The following is a 20,396-nucleotide window of genomic DNA, read 5'->3' as shown; positions in this document are numbered from 1 at the left end:
GTGTCTCTAAAAATATGTCATAGAACCCTCTAGCCATCTTCTCATATTTCCTTGGCCAAGGTAGTTTTTCCCAGTCTTTCCTACTCAGCAGTTACGTGAAAGAAGAATAGGAACAACTACAATTTATTCTAGGTCACTTAGAATCAAACCCAATTTCCAGATCAACATTCAGAAAACAGGAAATTGAAAAGATTGGTATTATGTTACATACAGGAAATAAGAGTATAAAGGGTTGTGAGTCATCTAGTCAGTAACATCTACTATAAAGCCGAGAGACTCTCTCTGTGTGAGATTTTTATTTTTGTTACAGAATAAATAGTGTGCTGTGCCTTAATGAATACTGTCAAGAGAAGAAAATAGGGCTATCAGGTATCTCCACATGTTCAGAAACTTTTCATCAACCCAGACCCCAAAATGACATGTTGCTCTTTCTTCCTCAGAAACATGAATTCTGGAATCTTGCAAGAATTCCAGAGGGAACTCACCTGCCCCATCTGCATGAAATACTTCATAGACCCGGTCACTGTAGACTGTGGGCACAGCTTTTGCAGGCCCTGTTTCTACTTCAACTGGCAAGACATCCCAATTTTTACTCGGTGCTTTGAATGCATGAAGACAACATGGCAGAGAAACCTCAAAACTAACATTCATTTGAAGAAGATGGCTTCCCTTGCCAGAAAAGTCAGTCTCTGGCTATTCCTGAGCTCTGAGGAGCAAATGTGTGGCACTCACAGGGAGACAAAGAAGATGTTCTGTGAAGTGGACAAGAGCCTGCTCTGTCTGCTGTGCTCCAGCTCTCAGGAGCACCGGTATCACAGACACCGTCCTGTTGAGTGGGCTGCTGAGGAACACCGGGTAAGTGATGCCTCTGAAGATCTATTTCTATAAAGGACACATGAAATTCCTGTGGGTCTATTTTCTTGGAGATGGAGTAAAGCCAAATCTGAGTCCCTTTAAGCAGCTCACTTTTGGGCTTTCTTAGCTTCAGACCTCTGAGATTTGATGAAGAAGAAGGGAAACAGAAGAAATGACATTTACTATGGGCTTATTTGTCTCTCATTCTGTGCCCCCTCCCTATGAAACGGTCTGCATGTTACTTTATTGTTTTCACTGGTGCTTCAATTTATGGCTCTTTTGCAGGAGAAGCTTTTAAAGAAAATGCAGTCTTTATGGGAAAAAGCTTGTGAAAATCAGAGAAACCTGAACATGGAAACCACCAGAATCAGCCACTGGAAGGTTAGTCCTGTGCTACTCTACCTTCTACCTTCTCCAGGAACTTATGGTGGGCAAATGGGTGACTCTTAAAATAGGAACTTGTTATCAAACTCTAATGTTTCTGGGAGTCAATAAAAAAAAGAAAACATTGAGAAAAAGTGACCTCATTTCTTATATAGAATAGTACGACTGTTAGATAGGGTTTCTAAGAAAACTACTGAAGTCACCCAAAGCATGCTGGTTTGTTTTCATACAAACCTGTAGCTATACACCAACAGATACAAGAAACTGGGCCATTTCACAGCATTCTATATGTGCTGGTTGGATAAACGCTTGGCACAAGATTCATTTGTCACTCATGGAAAGCTCAAGTGAACCTCTGAGCCTGGGTCAGCATTAATCTGAATGGTGGTGGACAAGTAGTATTTGTAATTGTATGGAAAATTTGAGGCAGAAAGAGTGACAGGGGAAATCTAGGGCAACCATGAAATTAAGAATCTAAACTAATTAATACTGAATAATACATAACATATGACGAGAAAATTGGTGAGAAAAATTGATTTGTGTCTTGAGGGAGACATGTAAACATGCTCAAAATATGGGAACTAGTATCTAAATATAAGGAGAACTCTAAGGACTTCAGAGAAATATTAAAAATGATTTTCTATTTGTGGATGTAAACTTTGAGGGTATTATAGCTAATATTAGTGTGTTGAAAAGTATTTCATAAGAACCTAGTCTATGTTGAATATTAAATTAGAAAATTTGCTAGTATAGCAGAAAGAAAGCATCTTTGTCCTCACAAATCGTACAATCCAAATGAGACAGGAAAAATGGTCAACATGCAAATATGTGCAATACATGATGTGTTCAAGTGTGGTAGGTTCTTTGTTGGAGAATAATCAAGCAGGGAAGTAGAAAACGACAATAGAGGCCAGAAACTGGAGATTAGTGTCTGATTTTTAAATAGGGTGGTCAGAAAAAAGACTCACTGAAAAATTCAATTTGAACGAAATTTTGAAGAGGAGAGGGAACACGAATGTGTATATGTATATATATATATATGTGGACCATGAATGTGTATATATGTATATGTGTGTGTGTGTGTGCATAAAATTCTAGTTGGAGAGAACAGCATATGCAGTAATTTTGAGTTTGTGTATATTTGGAGGCCGGAGGAACCACAAAGAAGTTGTGTTTCAGAATGGGATAACTTAGAAAAAGAAAGGAAGGAAATGAATTCAGAGAGACAAAGACGGCCAAATCATAAATGCAGCCTTATTAAGACAGGTTTTGCTGGGTGAAATGCATTTAGCTGGACATGCTAGCTTAAGGTCATTTCACATATAATGAGTTTAAGCAACTTTTGCGTATCTCAGAAATAGAAATAATTATTTCCATTCTAGTAACTATAGCTCTATACTCCAATTCTTAAGCATGAGCTGTTCTTACTTTTCCATAAATATTGGCTGGAATAGCGAAATTCAAATTGTATTTTTTTTTATTTCCAACTGCCTTAGAAAACACATTATCTTGAATAAATTTAATGTAATTGGTCAGATACAGCTATGTTGATTTTTATACAGAAAGAAAGGAAAGGAACAAAATTTTGTGGATTCTAGGAACTAGAAAGACTGAGGTTTAAATTATTGGATATTCAAGAGACAAAAAGAATCAGTGAGATTTAATAGGAGATGAATAAATACATTTCTCTTTTGACTAACCCATTATCACTGCAGGATTACGTGAATTTAAGGCTAGAAGCAATTAGAGCTGAGTATGAGAAGATGGCTGCAATTCACCATGAAGAAGAAAAACATAATTTGGAGATGCTGAAAAAGAAGGGGAAAGATATTTTTCATCGACTTCATTTAAGTAAAGCCAAAATGGCTCATAGGAGGGAGATTTTAAGAGGAATGTATGAGGAGCTGAAGGAAATGTGCCATAAACCAGATGTGGAGCTACTTCAGGTACAAACTCACAATGTGGTTTCAGGTTTTTCACTATTCACATGTGTAAGCATATTCCTCATGGCTGAAATCCATCTCCCTACCTTTATTTCCATGATGTGTTTCCAAAAACACATTCGCATAACTAATGCTACTTTATTGGGAGAGTATAGCCCCGCCAAGGGATTCTACCAGGCCAAAGGTCCCTCCTACTTGATCCACCAGCCACAAAACATTGTGGAATGGTCAAGGTAACAGCCCCAAGAAATATTCCCCATCTAAGTCAATAATCTATTTTGGGTTGTTTAACATGTATAAAATAGTGAGTGATTCATTTACATTTAGGTTAATTTGAGGACATGGCAAGATCAGAAGTTTTGGGAATCTAGGCTCACATTAATATTATTTTGAGGTCCACTCATTTGGGTAATAGGTTCTGGGAAAGATGACTGAGTAGGTTATTTGAAGTTACCACAGAGCATAGACTCTCTGGGCCTCTTCTCCCTTCACTTCTGGAGAGAACGTCTTCAAGACTCAGACTTTACCAGGACATTAATTAATGACAAAATGACTAACTGGGTTTTTCATTACAGAAGAAATAGAAAATGCTTTCCAGATGGTAGGGAAATAATATCTTCAGAAACTGACTCCAAATTTGACACTGAACTTAGTGAAAGATGCATCTTGTGAAATGTCCTAAGTATTTCTATTTTTTTTTTACAGGGTTTTGGAGACATATTACAGAGGTGAGTGTTTACCTAGATTTTAGCATACATTCTTTCAGTTTCCATGAATATCAAAGCAGGCTCTACCAAAGTCATGGCATAAATGATTAAGATATTGATACTACCTTTTTTTTTTGCATCTGCTTTCACTCTTACACCAGAAAAGACAAGAACACTAAATAAATAAATAAATAAATAAATAAATAAATAAATAAATAGTGAAATAAAAAAATGTTTATTCCTGATTTTGTTTTATTGCTTAAAAGCCTGCATAGGTGAAAGATAAAGTTTTGTTTTGTGGATGGTGAGAAAGTCACCAGAGGAAGCAGGAGAGAAGTGGGGGAAGTATTTTAGCAGTCAAAAAGTTGATGATTTATTGTTCATACCTATATACATATCAGTTAACAGTCCTGAAAAATAGGTTGAAAAAACTGTGGAGTGTTAGAACTGTATAAGTCTCTAGGGAAGCTTGTTTCTAAAAGGCAGGTCTAGCTGCCTAGAACAAGTTTCACATTCTTTGTCTTGAAAAGGAAGCAGCAGATGCAGCAGTCTCCCCAGAACCCCGCTATTTCAGACAGAGATGTCAGGGGAGTCTGCCAAGAAGTGGAACTCAGAATTTCATTTCCAAATATTCTCAAGGCCATAAGGCTAAGGAACCTTACACATTTGGGGCAGAAAAAAAGAAAGATCAGACTGAATTCTGACTCAGACTCTCCCACTATGCTTTAAAATTTGGAAACTATAAATAGAAATTAATTCCAAAAAAGAAGTAATAATTTTTGAATAATCAAATTTGTGGACTCAGAGGATTCTCATGAACTGTCTTTTAAATAGAAATAGTGATTTTTATTTATTTTATGGCTGTAGATGTTGTAACTGCAGGTTTTTCCTTGCAGGAGTGAGTCCGTGCTGCTGCACATGCCCCAGCCTCTGAATCTAGAGCTCAGGGCAGGGCCCATCTCTGGACTGAGGGACAGGCTCAACCAATTCTGAGGTAAGTCTCCACCCATAGGCAGCACTCCCACTATCTAAATATTATTATGGTTAGGATCACATAGGTAATATTTCACCCATTATCAAATATTTTACTTCTTTATAGACATAAGTGAACAACATAATCATGCAACCCTTTTGTGTCTGTGTCTGTATAGTCAGATTTATAGCATTAAGTTTGAAAGATAGTGAAAAACAAATACGTTATGGCCTCATATGTACTGAGTAATGTAATGGGAAAGAGGAGTAGTGTAGCAAATTTAAAAAAGGAGCAAATGGAACAATGCTCAGAATGAAGGTGAGTTATTTAATGTTAAACACAAAATTTTACATTTCCTTAGTGTATTCATTTGAACAGCTAAGAACTGTTCTTTTGGGGATTATCGTTTACTGGGGATTACTGGGGGTTTTTAATTTTTTAAATGGATACATATCATGTATTGCAAAAAAAATTAGTTAATGGGTAAACATAAAAAGAAGAAATCATTTTGTGAATACAAGTAAAATTACAAACAAAGAGAAGTTCAGTTTAATTGCAATATGAAAAGCTACAGGTTAAGCTTAAAATCCAGCTTCAGCCCCAAGCTAGCATGGAGGACCACAGAGAGACTGGTAAAAGATTTTGCTGAAATCTGCTTTAAATGGTCACTTATGACATGTACTTTCGGATTTTTATTCAGTCATCAAGAGCAGTTCTTGAGTAACTGAAAATCTTCACATTCTTTCCAAAATGATAGCACTAGTTTTTAAGAATAAGAAACATTTCTAAATAATGATCTTGATGACAACATAGTATTCAGGGCATATAATGTGCAAATTTTGCTTCGAAAATTGGATTGAAAGAAGTTGGTCTTACATTTGGCTCTCAATATATAAGTTTTCAAAACATTTTTAATACCTGTGGTTAGTGTTTTGTTTGTCTTGTAGTTAAAATTAATCATCTCTATGCTTTATTAGAAGTTACTAGCAAAATTGTCCTTGTGACTTTACATTTCCTGGTAAGTTAACTTCTTGATAGAACAATTTTTGCTTATTGACACATGTCTATGTATGTTTTGTTTCTTTCTCTTTTATTTATTTGTTTATTTTTGCAGTGGATATTACTCTGAATCATGATGAGCCAACAGTCGTATCTTTCGATGTGGAGATTTGAGAAGCATGTGTATTGGATGTGACCGTCAAAATCCACCCCATATCACTGCAACACCTACAAGTTTTCTTGCATGGGGTGCTCAGACTTTCACCTCCGGCAAATATTACTGGGATGTCCATGTGGGGGACACTTGGAATTGGGCTTTTGGTGTCTGTAATAAGTATTGGAAACGGATGAATCAGAATGGCAATATATATGGAGAGGAGGGACTCTTTAGTCTTGGATGTGTCAAGAATGGCATTCAGTGCAGTCTCTTTACCACCTCCCCACTTACACTGCAATATATCCCAAGACCTACCAGCCGCATAGGATTATTCCTGGATTATGAAGCTAGAACTGTGAGCTTCGTTGATGTTAATCAAAGCTGCCTTATATACACCATCCCTAATTGCTCTTTCTCGCCTCCTGTCAGGCCTATCTTTCGGTGTGTTCACCTCTGACCAGAGATAAATCAGAAATGTGTTCATCTGCTGTGAGAACCCCTTTACTCCAGGAAGCCCTCTTCCTTGTGCCTTATCAAACAGGACAAATAGGTTCTGTTTTATGTCTTGAATTGTCTCCTAATGTTATTAAAACTCATTTATTGTGTTACTATTAAAAATGGTAAAAACACTAAAAGTATATGTATTGGTTCTTTATTAATTTTTGAAAAATCATTATTCATGATCATGGCATAAAATATATTGTTTTTTTTTTTATTTCTGACTGCCACTGAGTGAAATAATAGATGACAGACATGTCTGAATGGAGTTAAAATCAATGGAAGAGAGTCGGGATCTTTTGCTTCATGCAAAAGCTTGGAGTGAAGTCTTAATGATAATTGAGAAATGTTTTTCTTTCTCTTTACCTAACTATATTGCACTTATCCATCACATTTCATTTTACTAATCTATCCTTTGAGTTAATATTATTTAACCTTCCATGCCGGGCTTCATTTTGGAATTCTCACCACATGTATAAATAATCCTGCATTATTAATGTGCTCTTCTACATTGAAATACACAAGGTGGTCAGAACAATGCTGGATTAATTGAATTTTAAAAAATAACTAAATATGGACTCCTACCTCAAAACACACACAGTCATTTCCAAATAGATTCAAGTCCTGAAGGTAAGGGGAACATGACACAATATTCTCATAAGGATTTCTTAACCAGGACAAAAATTAACAATTAAAAAAATTAGTTGGTTTATATTAATGATGACTTCTGTGTTTCAAAAAACATGATACAAGAATTGAAATGCAAACCATTAGTGGAGAAAGATATTCACCCGAACATATATAAAATAAAATACAATACATGTGCATGATGAATACTTAAAATGTATTTTATTTTTCCAGATTCTTCCAGAGTGGCCTAGAATAAACTTGGATGGCAGAGTCAATGATGAGACTAGCTGTGGAAATGGGAAACCGCTTTTTGGAGGACAGTAGTAATGCTGTGAACTTATGAAAACAACAAAGTGTTCAGTGGCAACTAAAATGTGTCTCCATAAGATTATTTTACAGATGCGCATCTGAAATCTGAAATTTGGGAGAACATTCTACTAATGTTCTCTAGTAAAAAAATACAGCTGGAAGGAAGAAGGGAGGGAAGCTGAAGGAGAGAGAAACAGAATGCATTTGAGAGAAAATGCTATTTAGACTAAAATAGAGTACTGCAGATAGCACGACAAAGTGGTTAAGGTGTGTCTTATGGAGCAGAAATGGCAGAAAATACCACAGTAAAGAGATTTACAACTGGATTGTTAGTTCTGGCTTTTATCCTGTCAGTGTTTTGGCTTCTAAACACATCAGTAATCTCCTTTGATCCATGTGCTAATTAACAACAAACACTCTGCCCCCTCTCCCAGATTCTTTCATTGTTTTAAACCTAATCTAATTCTAATCCAGCTGGTCATTGTGACACATGTAATCAACTAAGAATTTAAAAAATATTTTTGATGAATAAATGAAAAATTAGCTAGGTGCAATGGCATAAACCTCTAGTCTTTTTTACTTTGAAAGCTGAAGTGGGAGGATTACTTGAGCTCTGGAATTCAAGGCTGCAGGGAGCTAAGAGTGTGCCACTGCACTCCAGAGGGTGAAACTTTCTTTGGTATAAATAAATAAATGTGCACTTAAAGGAATGCTTGTGCCTTGGAAGAAACCCAAGAAACAGTATTAATTTTAGTTAATTTCTAGCATATGTTTACTCTAATAAGATTGATGATAGATATGCCTCATTCAGGCAGTGGTTTTTACAATGATAGTGTGAGGCTAATTTAATCAGTGATGAAAAGGTGTGTACTAAATATTGCATAAACCTAATCATCTCTGTCTCCACCATTCTTAATACCCTAAATATCACTAAAGAGGTGGGTGTGGTCCTCAAAGATTCACATGAAAGGATGTAGAAGAGACAAGCTCATATTTCTCCAGAGGAGGACAGCACTTAGAGTTAACTGCATTCAGGTGACCTTTGAAAGTCAACTGTGCAGGGAATGAACTCCTGATCTTGGGGAATACTTAAAAGAATTTTTTCTTGGAAGAATTACTGCAGGAAACATTCATAGAACCTTGGGGTGAGTGCAACTTATATGGAGAAAATTATTTCTCTCTTCCTTTAAAAAAGTAAATTACAGTGATAAAAATATCTAACTGTCTAAACTTACTTAATGATCTTATTTGTAACTCGTATTATTGCTATTCATTTTATGACATGAGGTTATTAACTGTTGTCATTTTGTGTGTTCCAAAAGTGTTTAATATATTTTTGAAAAATTTTAGATATCTAGTGTTTACTGCAATAGATTTGTATGCATCATGGATATGTGGAATTCACATTAAAACATATATATGTGTACTGCATGTACTAATATTGGTACATTTAATTAAGTAAAAAAGGATAATTATTGAATACTGTAAATGTTGTGCTTTCATAACATTAAGCTTTTAGACATGATTTTAAGTTACTGAGGCAATGATGAGTTAAAAATGGTGATACTAAAGGAAATAAGAATGCTCTCCAAAATGCCCTAGCTTAGAAATCAAAACACAATTGTTTAGCAGATAACTGTATAAAGAATGATTTGATACTTGATACTACTTGTCATTTTGATTGAGGCTTACCTCAGATGAAACTATGAAAAATTCCTTGAAATGGCTCAGATGACCTCTGAAAAATATTTGCAATTCTTAAATTTTCACTTTTGGTACTTCAATTCAGCAGTGTTTAGTAAAAGAGAGTAAGGTAAAGGACTTCAAACTGCCAAAGCAAAGATTACAGTTTGTATTGGTCAGGGTTCTCCAGAGAGACAGAACCATAGGATGTGTACATAACTATATATACATATATATACACACACAAGAAAATACTTACAATTGTGGTACAATTGCCTATCATATACCATACAGGTTTGTAGCCTAGGAACAATATGCTATACTGTATACCGTAGGTGTGTAGTAGGCTATACCATCTAGGTTTGTGTAAGTATACCCTATGATGTTCAAACAATAACGAACTGTCTAATGCATCCCTCAGATCATATATCTGTCCTCACTCTGCACATGACACTGTACAGGAGAGGAAGTCCACTAGGAGAATTTGTTCCCTTGATTATGGAGTCTGAGAAGTTGAACATAGGCTGTCATTAAGCTAGTGTCCTGGAGATACCAATATCCTGGCTGAGTTAGAATCAGCTTCAGGAGAAAGAGAGGAAACTGCCTTCTCTCTGCCCTTTATCTTCAGTCTGAGCTACCAGCTGATTGGATAGTGTCCACCCACATTGAGGGCTGCTGTTCCCCACTCAGCTCACCAACTTACATGTCTCTCTGCAAACACCTTCACAGATTCACCAAGAAATAATGCTATACCAATTCTCCATGTATTATTTAATCCAGTCAAGTCAACACCTATAATTAACTGTAATACCATAGTAATATAATTACATATATTTCAGTTTTTAAAAAACTGACTATATGTCAGTTCATAGTTTGAGTAGCCCAAAGAAGAAGTTAATTTAAGCCATAAGAAAAACCCAATATTTTTCATTATTTATTTTATCTCCTAGTGAGCCTAGACTGGTTTAATTGCTGTCTTTTTGTTTATCTGGTCGGTTGGTTTGTTCTGGGGTTGTTTTTGTTTTAAAGAGCCGGCTTCTGGGTCCCTCTCTCTAAAAATATGTCATAGCACCCTCTGACCATCTTCTCATGTTTTGTTTCCTAATGTAGGTTTTCTACACCTCTCCCATAGTCATTCAGTAGTTATTTGAAAGAGAAATAGGGACAAGCATGTTTTATTCTAGACCACTTAAGATTAAAACCCGAGTTTCATATCGACATCCAGGGAATAGGTTTTTGAACAGGTTTGCATTATGTTATGGGCAGGAACTAGGAGTAGAAGAGGTTGTGAGTCATCCAATCAGTAGTGTCTGCTATAAAGCCTAAAGACTCTCTTTGTGTATGAATTTTTCATTTTTGTTACAGAGGAAATAGTTTGTTCCGCTTTAATGAGCACTGTCAAGAGGAAAATATAGCTATCACATATCACCACATGTTCACAGATTTTCACCAACCCAGACCCCAAAATGACATGCTGCTCTTTCTTCTTCAGAAACATGAATTCTGGAATCTTGCAAGTCTTCCAGAGGGAACTCATCTGTCCCATCTGTGTGAACTACTTCATAGACCCAGTCACCATAGACTGTGGGCACAGCTTTTGCCGGCCCTGTTTCTACCTCAACTGGCAAGACATGGCAGTTCTTGCTCAGTGCTCTAAATGCAAGAAGACAACACGGCAGAGAAACCTCAAAACTAACATTTGTTTGAAGAACATGGCTTCCATTGCCAGAAAAGCCAGCCTCCGGCAATTCCTTAGCTCTGAGGAGCAAATATGTGGGACGCACAGAGAGACAAAGAAGATGTTCTGTGAAGTGGACAAGAGCCTGCTCTGTTTGCTGTGCTGCAACTCTCAGGAGCACCGGAATCACAGACACTGTCCCACTGAGTGGGCTGCTGAGGAACGCCGGGTAAGTGATGCCTCTGAAGATCTATTTCTATACAGGACACATGGAATTCTTGTCAGTCTATTTCCTTGGAGATTGGATGATGCCATCTCTGTGTCCCCTTAAGCATGTCTGTTAGGAGCTTCCTTGACTTCACACCTCTCAGATTTGACAGACATGAGGAAAAACAAAGCAAACTCTATTTTCTGTGGGCTAATTTGTCTCTCATTTTTGGTCCTTCGTATATCAGAGTGTGAATGATACTTTATTGTCTTCACTTGTGCTTCAATTCATGGCTCTTTTGCAGGAGGAGCTCCTAAGAAAAATGCAGTCTTTATGGAGAAAAATGTGTGAAAATCACAGAAACCTGAATATGGCAACCAACAGAATCAGATGCTGGAAGGTTAGTAGTGTGTTACTCTACCTTCTCCAGGAACTTATGGTGAACAAATGGGTGACTCTTAAAATAGGAACTTGATCTCAACCCATAATGTTTCTGGAATTCAACAAACAAGGAAAAAACACTTGAGAAAAAAACACCCTAATTTTTTATATAAGTTAGTGTGACTCTTTGGTAGGATTTCTAATCAAACCACAGATGTTACCCAAGCATGCTCATCTGTTTCCATACAAACCTATAGCAATACCCCAACAAATACAAGAAACTGGGCCATTTCACACTGTTCCCAGTGGGCTGCCTGGATAAATTCTGGACACAAGAGTTATTTGTCAGTCATGGAAATTTCAGGTGACTCTTCTAAGGCTGAGTCAACATGAAATTGAATGCTGGTGGGCAAGTATATTGAAATGTGAGCTACATTTCAGGCAGAAGGAGCAAGAGTGCAACCTTAGGGAAAGCATGAAATTAAATATCAGAACTAATTAATATTGAATAAGTCATAACACATATAAAGGGAAAAGTGGTGAGAAATGTAGACTTGTGTCTTGATGAAGACATAAATATGTGAGAAATATGGGAAATAGTATTTTATATAAGGAGAACTCTAAGGACTTGAGAAGAATTCTAGAAATGATTTTCTCTTTGTGGATGTTTATTTTGAGGGTATGATATCTAATATTAATTCATTAATTTATTTTAATATTCATTGAAAGATATTTTATGAGTACCTAGTCTATGTCAAATATCAACTTAGAAAATTAAGGAGTAAAGAAGAAAGAAAACACAAATCTTGCAATTGAAATGAGAAAAGCAAATGGCCACCATGCAGATATGTGACGTATATGATGTGTTAGAGTGTAGTAGTGTCTTTGGAGAATAATCAAGCAGGAAGGTAGAAAAGGAGCACAGAGTCCAGGGACTGGGGATGAGGGTTTGAGTTTTAAATAGGGTGGTCAGACAAAAGGCTCCTGGAAAAATTCACAGAGAAGCAAAATCTTGATCAGGAGCAAATATATATATCCTCCTGTTTGCCTTCCCCTTCCTCATAAATATATGAATATATATGTGTATCTGGGTGTCAGTGTATATATATATATATATATATATACACACATATATATGGATATATATGAGGAATATATATGTACACACACAGATACATGTATATATTCCTCAAATATCCATATATACCTATATTTGAGAAATATATATATGAGTACATATATGATAAATATGTATATATACATGAAAATAATTCTAGTTATAGAAAACAGCATGTGCGGTAATATTTAATTTGCATTTATTTGGGGGTTTGAGGAACCACAAAGATGTCCATGTAGCCGATTAGGGTGAGTTTGGAAGAGAATAAATGAAACCTTTTTAGAATATGTTATGCTGGGTGAAATGCATTGAGTTGACAATGCTAGTCTGTGGTCATGTCATCATTTGTCATATAATGGTTTTACATAACTTGCCCCAATTCTCCAAAATAGAAATAATGGTTTCTTACCTAGTCAGTATAACTCGATATTTTGATTCTTAAGCAAAAACTGTGTTTTCTTTCTATAAATGTGGTGTGGAAGAGAGAAATCCATTTTTATACAACTATCTTAGAAAACATTTTATCATTAATCAAGTAAATATAACTGGGCAGAAACAACTATGTTGATATTAATACAGAAATGAAAGGAATAAAATTTTGTGGAATCTGAGAATTGACAAGATTGAGGATTAAAATATTGGGTGTTCAGAATGCTAAGAGGAATCAGTGAAATTCAAGAGAAGATGGATAAAACATTTCTATTTTGACTAATTGTCACTGCAGGATTATGTGAGTTTAAGGATAGAAGCAATCAGAGCTGAATATCATAAGATGGTTGCATTTTTCCATGAAGAAGAGCAACGTCACTTGGAGAGGCTGCAAAAGGAGGGCGAGGACATTTTTCAGCAACTCAATGAAAGCAAAGAAAGAATGGAACATTCCAGGGAGCTTTTAAGAGGAATGTATGAGGATCTGAGGCAAATGTGCCATAAAGCAGTTGTGGAGCTATTCCAGGTACGGACTGACCATGGGGTATCGTGATGTTGAAGATTCAAGCGGATGGGTGTTTTACCTGTCTCCTGAAATCCGTCTGCCCCTTTACTTCCATGATTTGTTTCCAAAAACATGATTCGATAACTAATGCTACTTGGTTGGGAGGGTACAGCCTCTCCTAGTGATTCTACCAGACCGAAGGTCCCTCCTACTTTATCCACCAGCAACAAAACTATGTGGAATGGCCAAGGTAACAGACATCCCCAAGAAATATTTCCCATCAAAAGTCAGTGATATATTTAGGATTTTTGAAAGTGGATAAAATGAGAGTGATTCATTGGCATTTAGGCTAATTTGGAGACATGGCATGATGGAGAAGTTGGGGAATCTAGGATCACACTAATATTATGTTGGGGACCACTCATTTTGGTAACAGGGCTTAGGGAAGATGACTGAGTAGCTTCTTCACGGTTACAGCAGAGCATAGACTCTGTGGGCCTCCTCTCCCTTCACTTGTAAAAAGAATGTCTTAAAAACTTAGACTTTATCAGGACATAAATTCATGACATATGATAGACTAGGATTTACATGAGAAAAGAAACAGAAAATGCTTTCTAGGAGGGAATATTGTAGGAAAATAATATCTTCAGAAACTGTCTCCATATCACACAATGAATTTAGTTGAAGATGCATCTTGTGGAAAGCACTAAGCCTTTCTATTTTTTTTTTTTTACAGTCTTTTGGAGACATATTACAAAGGTGAGTACATACCAAGATTTTAGCAGATTCTTTCAGTTTCCACAAATATCAAGCAGGAACTTTGATATTGAAGGTATAAGTGATTCAGATATTGATACTACCTTGTGCTGGTTGTACTTTCTCCATCCCTCGCCCCATGTAGTCATCTATTTTGTTGCCATACTCAGTGATTTTATTAAGCAGTTCAATGAAAGTTCTGCAAAACCAAAAATAAATAAATAAATAAATAAATAAAAAAGAAAGAGAACAAAAAATAAATAAATGAAAGAAATAAAGGAAGTGAGCATCTCTATTCCTAATTTCCTTTTTATTGCTCAAAAGCCTTCATATTTGCAAGAGAAAATATTGCATTTACTACATGGCTACAAAGTCAACCAGGGGAAGCCAGAGAGAAAAGGGGAAAGTATTTTAGCAGTGAAAAGTGTTGATGATTTCTAGTTTATATTTAAATATATAATTCTGAAAAATAGATGAAACAAACTATTTGGAATGTTTGAACCGTGTAGGCCTCCAGAGAACCTCAACTATTAAAGGCAGATCTCCCTGCCTGGAGCACGTTTCAACACCCTGGCCTTGAGAAGGAAGCAACAGATGCAGCAGTCTTAAAAATAACCCCACTTTTCCAGACAGTGATTTCAGGAATTTCTGGTGAGGTCTGGAATCCAGAATTTCATTTTTGAATATTCTCCCAGTCTTAAGACTAATGATCCTTACTAATTTGGAGCAATACGAAGAAAGATCCGAATGAATTCTCAGTCAGATAGACTTTTCCATCGTGCTTGAAAATGAGGAACTGTGAATAAGAATGAATTTGAAAAAGAAAATGATAATTTTGGAATTAGCAAATGTGTGGGTTAAAGGGATTCTCATGAAATGTCTTTTAAATAAAGGTGGTGATTTTTATGTAGTTTTTTGGCTGTTGATGTAGTAACTCTATCTTTCTCCTTGCAGGTATGAGTCCGTGCTGCTGCAAGTGTCTGAGCCTGTGAATCCAGAGTTCAGTGCAGGGCCCATCATTGGACTGATGGACAGGCTCAAGGGATTCAGAGGTGAGTGTCAGCCCATTGGCAAAATTCCCACAGTGTATTACTTCTTGTTAGAATCATGGGGGTAATATTTTACCCTTTATCAAATCTTTATTTCATTTCAGCAGGAAGTGAACCATATGACGATACAACACTTTTATATCTGTGTTTCTGTTTATAGTCCAATTTATAACATGAAGAGTAAAACATAGTGAAAAACAAATATATTCTGGGTTCACATGTATAGAGTTATATATTGGGTAAATGGAATGACATAAGAAATAAAAAATTGAATAAATGGAACAATGCTCAGAAGGAAGCTTGATAATCCAAGGTTACATAAAAATTTTACATTGCTTTACTGTATTTCATTTGAATTGTTAAAAACATTTCATTGGGGAAAAGAGTTCACTGCAGTTTGTTGGAGTATTAGTATTTTCTTACAATAAATATATATTATTGATGTAAAATTTTGACTTAATATATAAAAAGAAAAAATATTTTGTAAATAGGAAGTAAAAATGGAAATGATAATTTCAGTTTAGTTACAGCATGAAGAGCTACGTGTAAAATCTAAAATTCAGTTTCAGTCTAGAGCTGGCAGGGATGTCTGCAGAGTGACTAGTGAAAGATTTTGTAAAAATCTGCCTTAAGTTACCACTTATACTTTGAACATGTGGACTTTTATCCAGTTATCTAGAGCAGTGCTTGAGTAAGCTAAAATCTTCCCATTCTTGCCAAAATTATATCACTAGCATGTAAGAACAAGAAATATTTTAATAATAATTACCTTGATAGCTAAAGGGCACTCAGGGCATATAATATTTCACTTTTACATTGGAGATGGGATTAAAATAGGCTGGTCTTTTATTCGACTCTCAGTTTTTAAGTTTTCAATAAATTTTCAATGTCTGTTTTTAGGGTATTGTTTTTTCCTATAGAGAATATTAATCATCCTTATACTTTCTTAAATGTTGTAATCAAAATTCTCCTGTCCTTGTAACTTCAAATTTCTTGGCAAAGTAAATTCTTGGTAGAACAACTTTTCCCTCAAGAATTCTAATTTCTATTAATTACATGTATCTGTACTTTTTTAAAATTATTTTTGCAGTTTATCTTACTCTGCAGCATGCAAGAGCCAATAGTCATATCTTCCTGCATGGAGATTTGAGAAGCATGAAGGTTGGATGTGACCCTCAAGATGATCCCAATATCACTGATAAATCTGAATGTTTTCTTCAATGGGGGGCTGATTTTTTCATATCTGGCAAATTTTATTGGGAGTTTAACATGGGACACTCTTGGAATTGGGCTTTTGGTGACTGTAACAATTATTGGAAAGAGAAGAGACAGAATGACATGATAGATGGAGAGGTGGGACTCTTTCTTCTTGGATGTGTCAAGGAGGACACTCACTGCAGTCTCTTTACCACCTCCCCACTTGTGATGCAATATGTTCCAAGACCTACAGACACAGTAGGATTATTCCTGGATTGTGAAGGTAGGACTGTGAGCTTTGTTGATGTGGATAGAAGTTCCCTGATATACACCATCCCTAATTGCTCCTTCTCACCTCCTCTCTGGCCTATCATTTGCTGTAGTCACTTCTGACCAGAGAAAAGTCAGAACTGTGTCTATATGCTCTGGGAACCTGTTTATCCCCAAAAGCCCTCTTTTTTGAACCTCATCAAATGGGACAAATAAGTTATATTTAATGTCTTTAGTTGCATTCTAATGTCATCAAAACTCACTTATAGTGTTTCTATTAAATATGGTGGAAACACTAAAACCGTGTGTATTGGTTCCTTTTTTAATCATTTTTGGAAAATCATTACCCATGATGTATGGCATAGAATATATTGTCTGCTTTTAAATTATTTCTGAATGTCACAAAGTAAAATAATAGATGACAGAGTTGTCTAAATGAAATTAAAATCAATGGAAGAAAGTAGAGATCCTGGGCTTCATGAAAAATCTTGGAGTAAAAAGACTCAATGATAACCTGGAAATATTTTCTTTCTCTTCATCTAACAATATTATACTTATCCATGTGTTTTATTTATGAATCTATACTTTGAGGTAATCTTATTTGACCTCCTATGCTGGGCTTATCTTTGTAAATATCATCTTATATACAAATGCTCACGCATTATTATAGTGCTGTTCCACAGTGAAATTTACAAGGGGATCAGGACAATGCTGGATCAATTAAATATTCAAATGGACAAAACTGAATACTGACCCCTACCTCAAATCATACACAGTGCATTTCCACATGGATTCATGTTCTGAAGGTGAAGGGAACAGAATAAAATATTCTCACACAGAAATATTTCCTAACCAGGACAAAAAAGGAACAATTAAGAAGAAAAATTTAGTTAGTTTATATCAAAAATGATGACTTCTGTGTTTCAAAATATACCATCCAAGAATTAAAATGCAAACCAAGAGTGAAGAAAAATATTTATCCCAACATATATGCAATAAAATATAATACATGTGATTAATGAATGTAATAAATAAAAGAAAATGAACCCAATATAATATTGGGAAAATATTTGAACAGGCACTTCATAAAATTGGAGGCATAAATATCTGGACAAATGTGAAAAAGGGATTACTTTTATTAGTCCTCAGAATAATAAAAGTTAATCCATAAGTTGAACTACAGGCCTCCATAAAAAGTAGCAAAATGTAAAGACACATAATATTGTGTGTTGTGAAAGATAAAGAATCAATGAAAGTTATTCATGGCTGGAGGGATGTAAACTGAAATACTTTTTGGCAAACTGACTATGAACATTCCTTATGGGCTAGATACTCTAATTCTAAAATATATTCCACAGACTGCCTATGTGTATTTCAAGATAAACACAATGCTGATCATTGCAGAAATTTTTATAGTAGCTCCAAATTGGAGACAAAATAAATATTCATCAACAGTAGAATTGCTAAATAAATTGTGATCTCATCATACAAAAGAATTCTACAAAACAAACACTGAAATGCAACAAATTAATGAATCTCAAAGAGAAGTTTAAGAAGAATTGAAACACGCAAATATTACATTACAGTGTTATATTTAGATAAATTGTGAACTCCATTAATTGATACTAGAAGTTAGAATATTGAACAATGTTTTGGAAGGCAATGTTTAGGAAACTTAAAAAATTAACCAGGATAAGATACAAAAAGCACTGAAATCAAGGAGAGAAACTATAGGTATTTTTCAAGCAGAAGAGAATTATATACATATATTAAATATTTTAACATATAAAATAAGCTTGAAATAAATGAATTTGCTGTTTTACCTAATTTTTCAAATGCATATATATATAATTTATGATAAATTAACATCAACATTAAGATATAAAACATTTTTATTATACTTTAAGTTCTGGGGTACATGTGCAGAACGTTCAGGTTTGTTACATTGGTAAACATGTGCCATGGTGGTTTACTGTCCCCATCAACCCATCATCTACATTAGGTAGTTATCCCAGTCATATCCCTCCCTGGGCCCCCAACCCCCGACAGGCCCCAGTGTGTGATGTTCCCCTCCCTGTGTACGTGTGTTCTCATTGTTCAACTCCCACTTATGAGTGAGAACATGCCGTGTTTGGTTTTCTGTTGTTGTGTTAGTTTGCTGAGAATGATGTTTTCCAGCTTCATCCATGTCCCTGCAAAGGACACGAACTCATCCCTTTTATGGCTACATAGTATTCCATGGTGTATATGTGCCACATACATTTGTTTTACAGTCTGTGAAGAGATTCAGAGAATATCACATTTTAAGACCTGTATTTACCTCCCCGTCTCCCCCGTGTAACAAAGCCTAAAACTACAAAGGGAAATATAAGCAATGCTATTGCCCTTGGGACATTGGTAAAACTAATTGAACTTTGGAAAGGGGAAAAGAAAAAAATAGGAAAAAAAATGTGGAGGATTTAGACCTACACCTGAAGGTTGGACAGGATCGTTAAGAAGGTTCCAACCATGAAGACCAGAAACAGTATCAACCTGTGACTGAGCTTCATCAGAATGACAGAGAATGCTTCTCCATCCTCATCGCCACCCCCAACTAGGCAAAAAATTGTTGAGTAACAGGTCAAAGCAGTGCCTTCTGGGGGACTGAATGGAATATGGAGGGAAATTTAAAGTTGAGGATACAGCAGATAGTGAGAAAAGCTGCTGAACCAGTCCAATCCGAAACACAAAGTAATGCTAGATAAGCAGGAAACCTATGGTGCACTGGAATTAACTCTAAGAGGAACAAGTCTCAAAACCAAATCAACTCCTGACTAGATTGATTCAACCTTCTCCCTCAAAACACACACATACAGCCTAGTACAAGGGAACACATGTGGGTTTTGCTTTCTATATTAGCCTACTCTACATAGTTCACTTTTTGAGTAAAACTTACTGACATATATAGAAACAGAAAAGATACATAAAGGAAACACTGTCAAGAGAAAAAGCAATTAATAAAGCCAGATTCAAATGTGGCAGAGGTGTTGGAATTATCTTTCAAGTAGATCTCATGGGTACTGTTCTAGAAACCCTTAGCAGGGTATAAAGCCCCTTTTTCTTAATTATACTTATGTGACAAGATCATCCTTTTATCCTCTTATATAAAAGATATTTCCAATCCACATTCATCTCCGTATTGGCAGTCACATTTTTCAGAACTTTACAAATATTGGTCCACTGTCTTATACTTACGCTTATGATTATGGAGCAGTCTGTTGTCATTCTTTTAAGTGTTCCCTCAAAATGAAACAGTTTATTTTGGCTGCTTTTAAGAGATTCTTCATCTTTGGTGGTAGTTTCAAGCTTAAACACATCATAATGAATTAGCCAACAAAGACAGAGAAATACTAAAGATCAGCCAAAATGTGTTGTTTTACACATTCAAAACAAAGTAAATTTGTGTTTTACACATCCGAAATGGGGATTGTTTGGCTTCCTGAATTCAATTCATTTGTTTACTCTGAAAAAATTGTCAAACATTATATCCTTGAATATGTACCCTCCTCATATTCTCTACTTAGCTCTACTGTGTGCTACAGTCAATCACACATTATGCTGTTTATAAAGGACATACATGATACTCTCATCCTCCTTATGTCACTATCACTCTCCTAGTTTACCTCATT

The 20,396-nt window shown here is 35.6% G+C and overlaps 1 protein-coding gene and 1 pseudogene across 1 annotated transcript; both read left to right on the top strand.

Moving 5' to 3' along the window:
- Window positions 1–440: 440 nt before the first annotated feature.
- On the top strand, window positions 441–6,475 carry LOC115936279 (tripartite motif-containing protein 49D-like; annotated as a pseudogene).
- Window positions 6,476–8,453: 1,978 nt separating this feature from the next.
- Window positions 8,454–16,851, top strand: LOC101145738 (putative tripartite motif-containing protein 51G). Its single transcript, XM_055354952.2, has 7 exons — window positions 8,454–8,600; window positions 10,631–11,045; window positions 11,329–11,424; window positions 13,247–13,477; window positions 14,193–14,215; window positions 15,167–15,264; window positions 16,352–16,851. Exons 2-7 carry the CDS (start codon window positions 10,635–10,637, stop codon window positions 16,849–16,851), a joined length of 1,359 nt encoding a protein of 452 aa, XP_055210927.2. The 5' UTR covers window positions 8,454–8,600; window positions 10,631–10,634.
- Window positions 16,852–20,396: the final 3,545 nt, after the last annotated feature.

The sequence above is a fragment of the Gorilla gorilla genome, chromosome 9 (genome assembly GCF_029281585.2).
Source record: "Gorilla gorilla gorilla isolate KB3781 chromosome 9, NHGRI_mGorGor1-v2.1_pri, whole genome shotgun sequence".
Lineage (NCBI taxonomy): Eukaryota > Metazoa > Chordata > Mammalia > Primates > Hominidae > Gorilla > Gorilla gorilla.
Note: the sequence above shows the minus strand (reverse complement) of the source record. Positions and strands in the feature narration are given on the sequence as shown.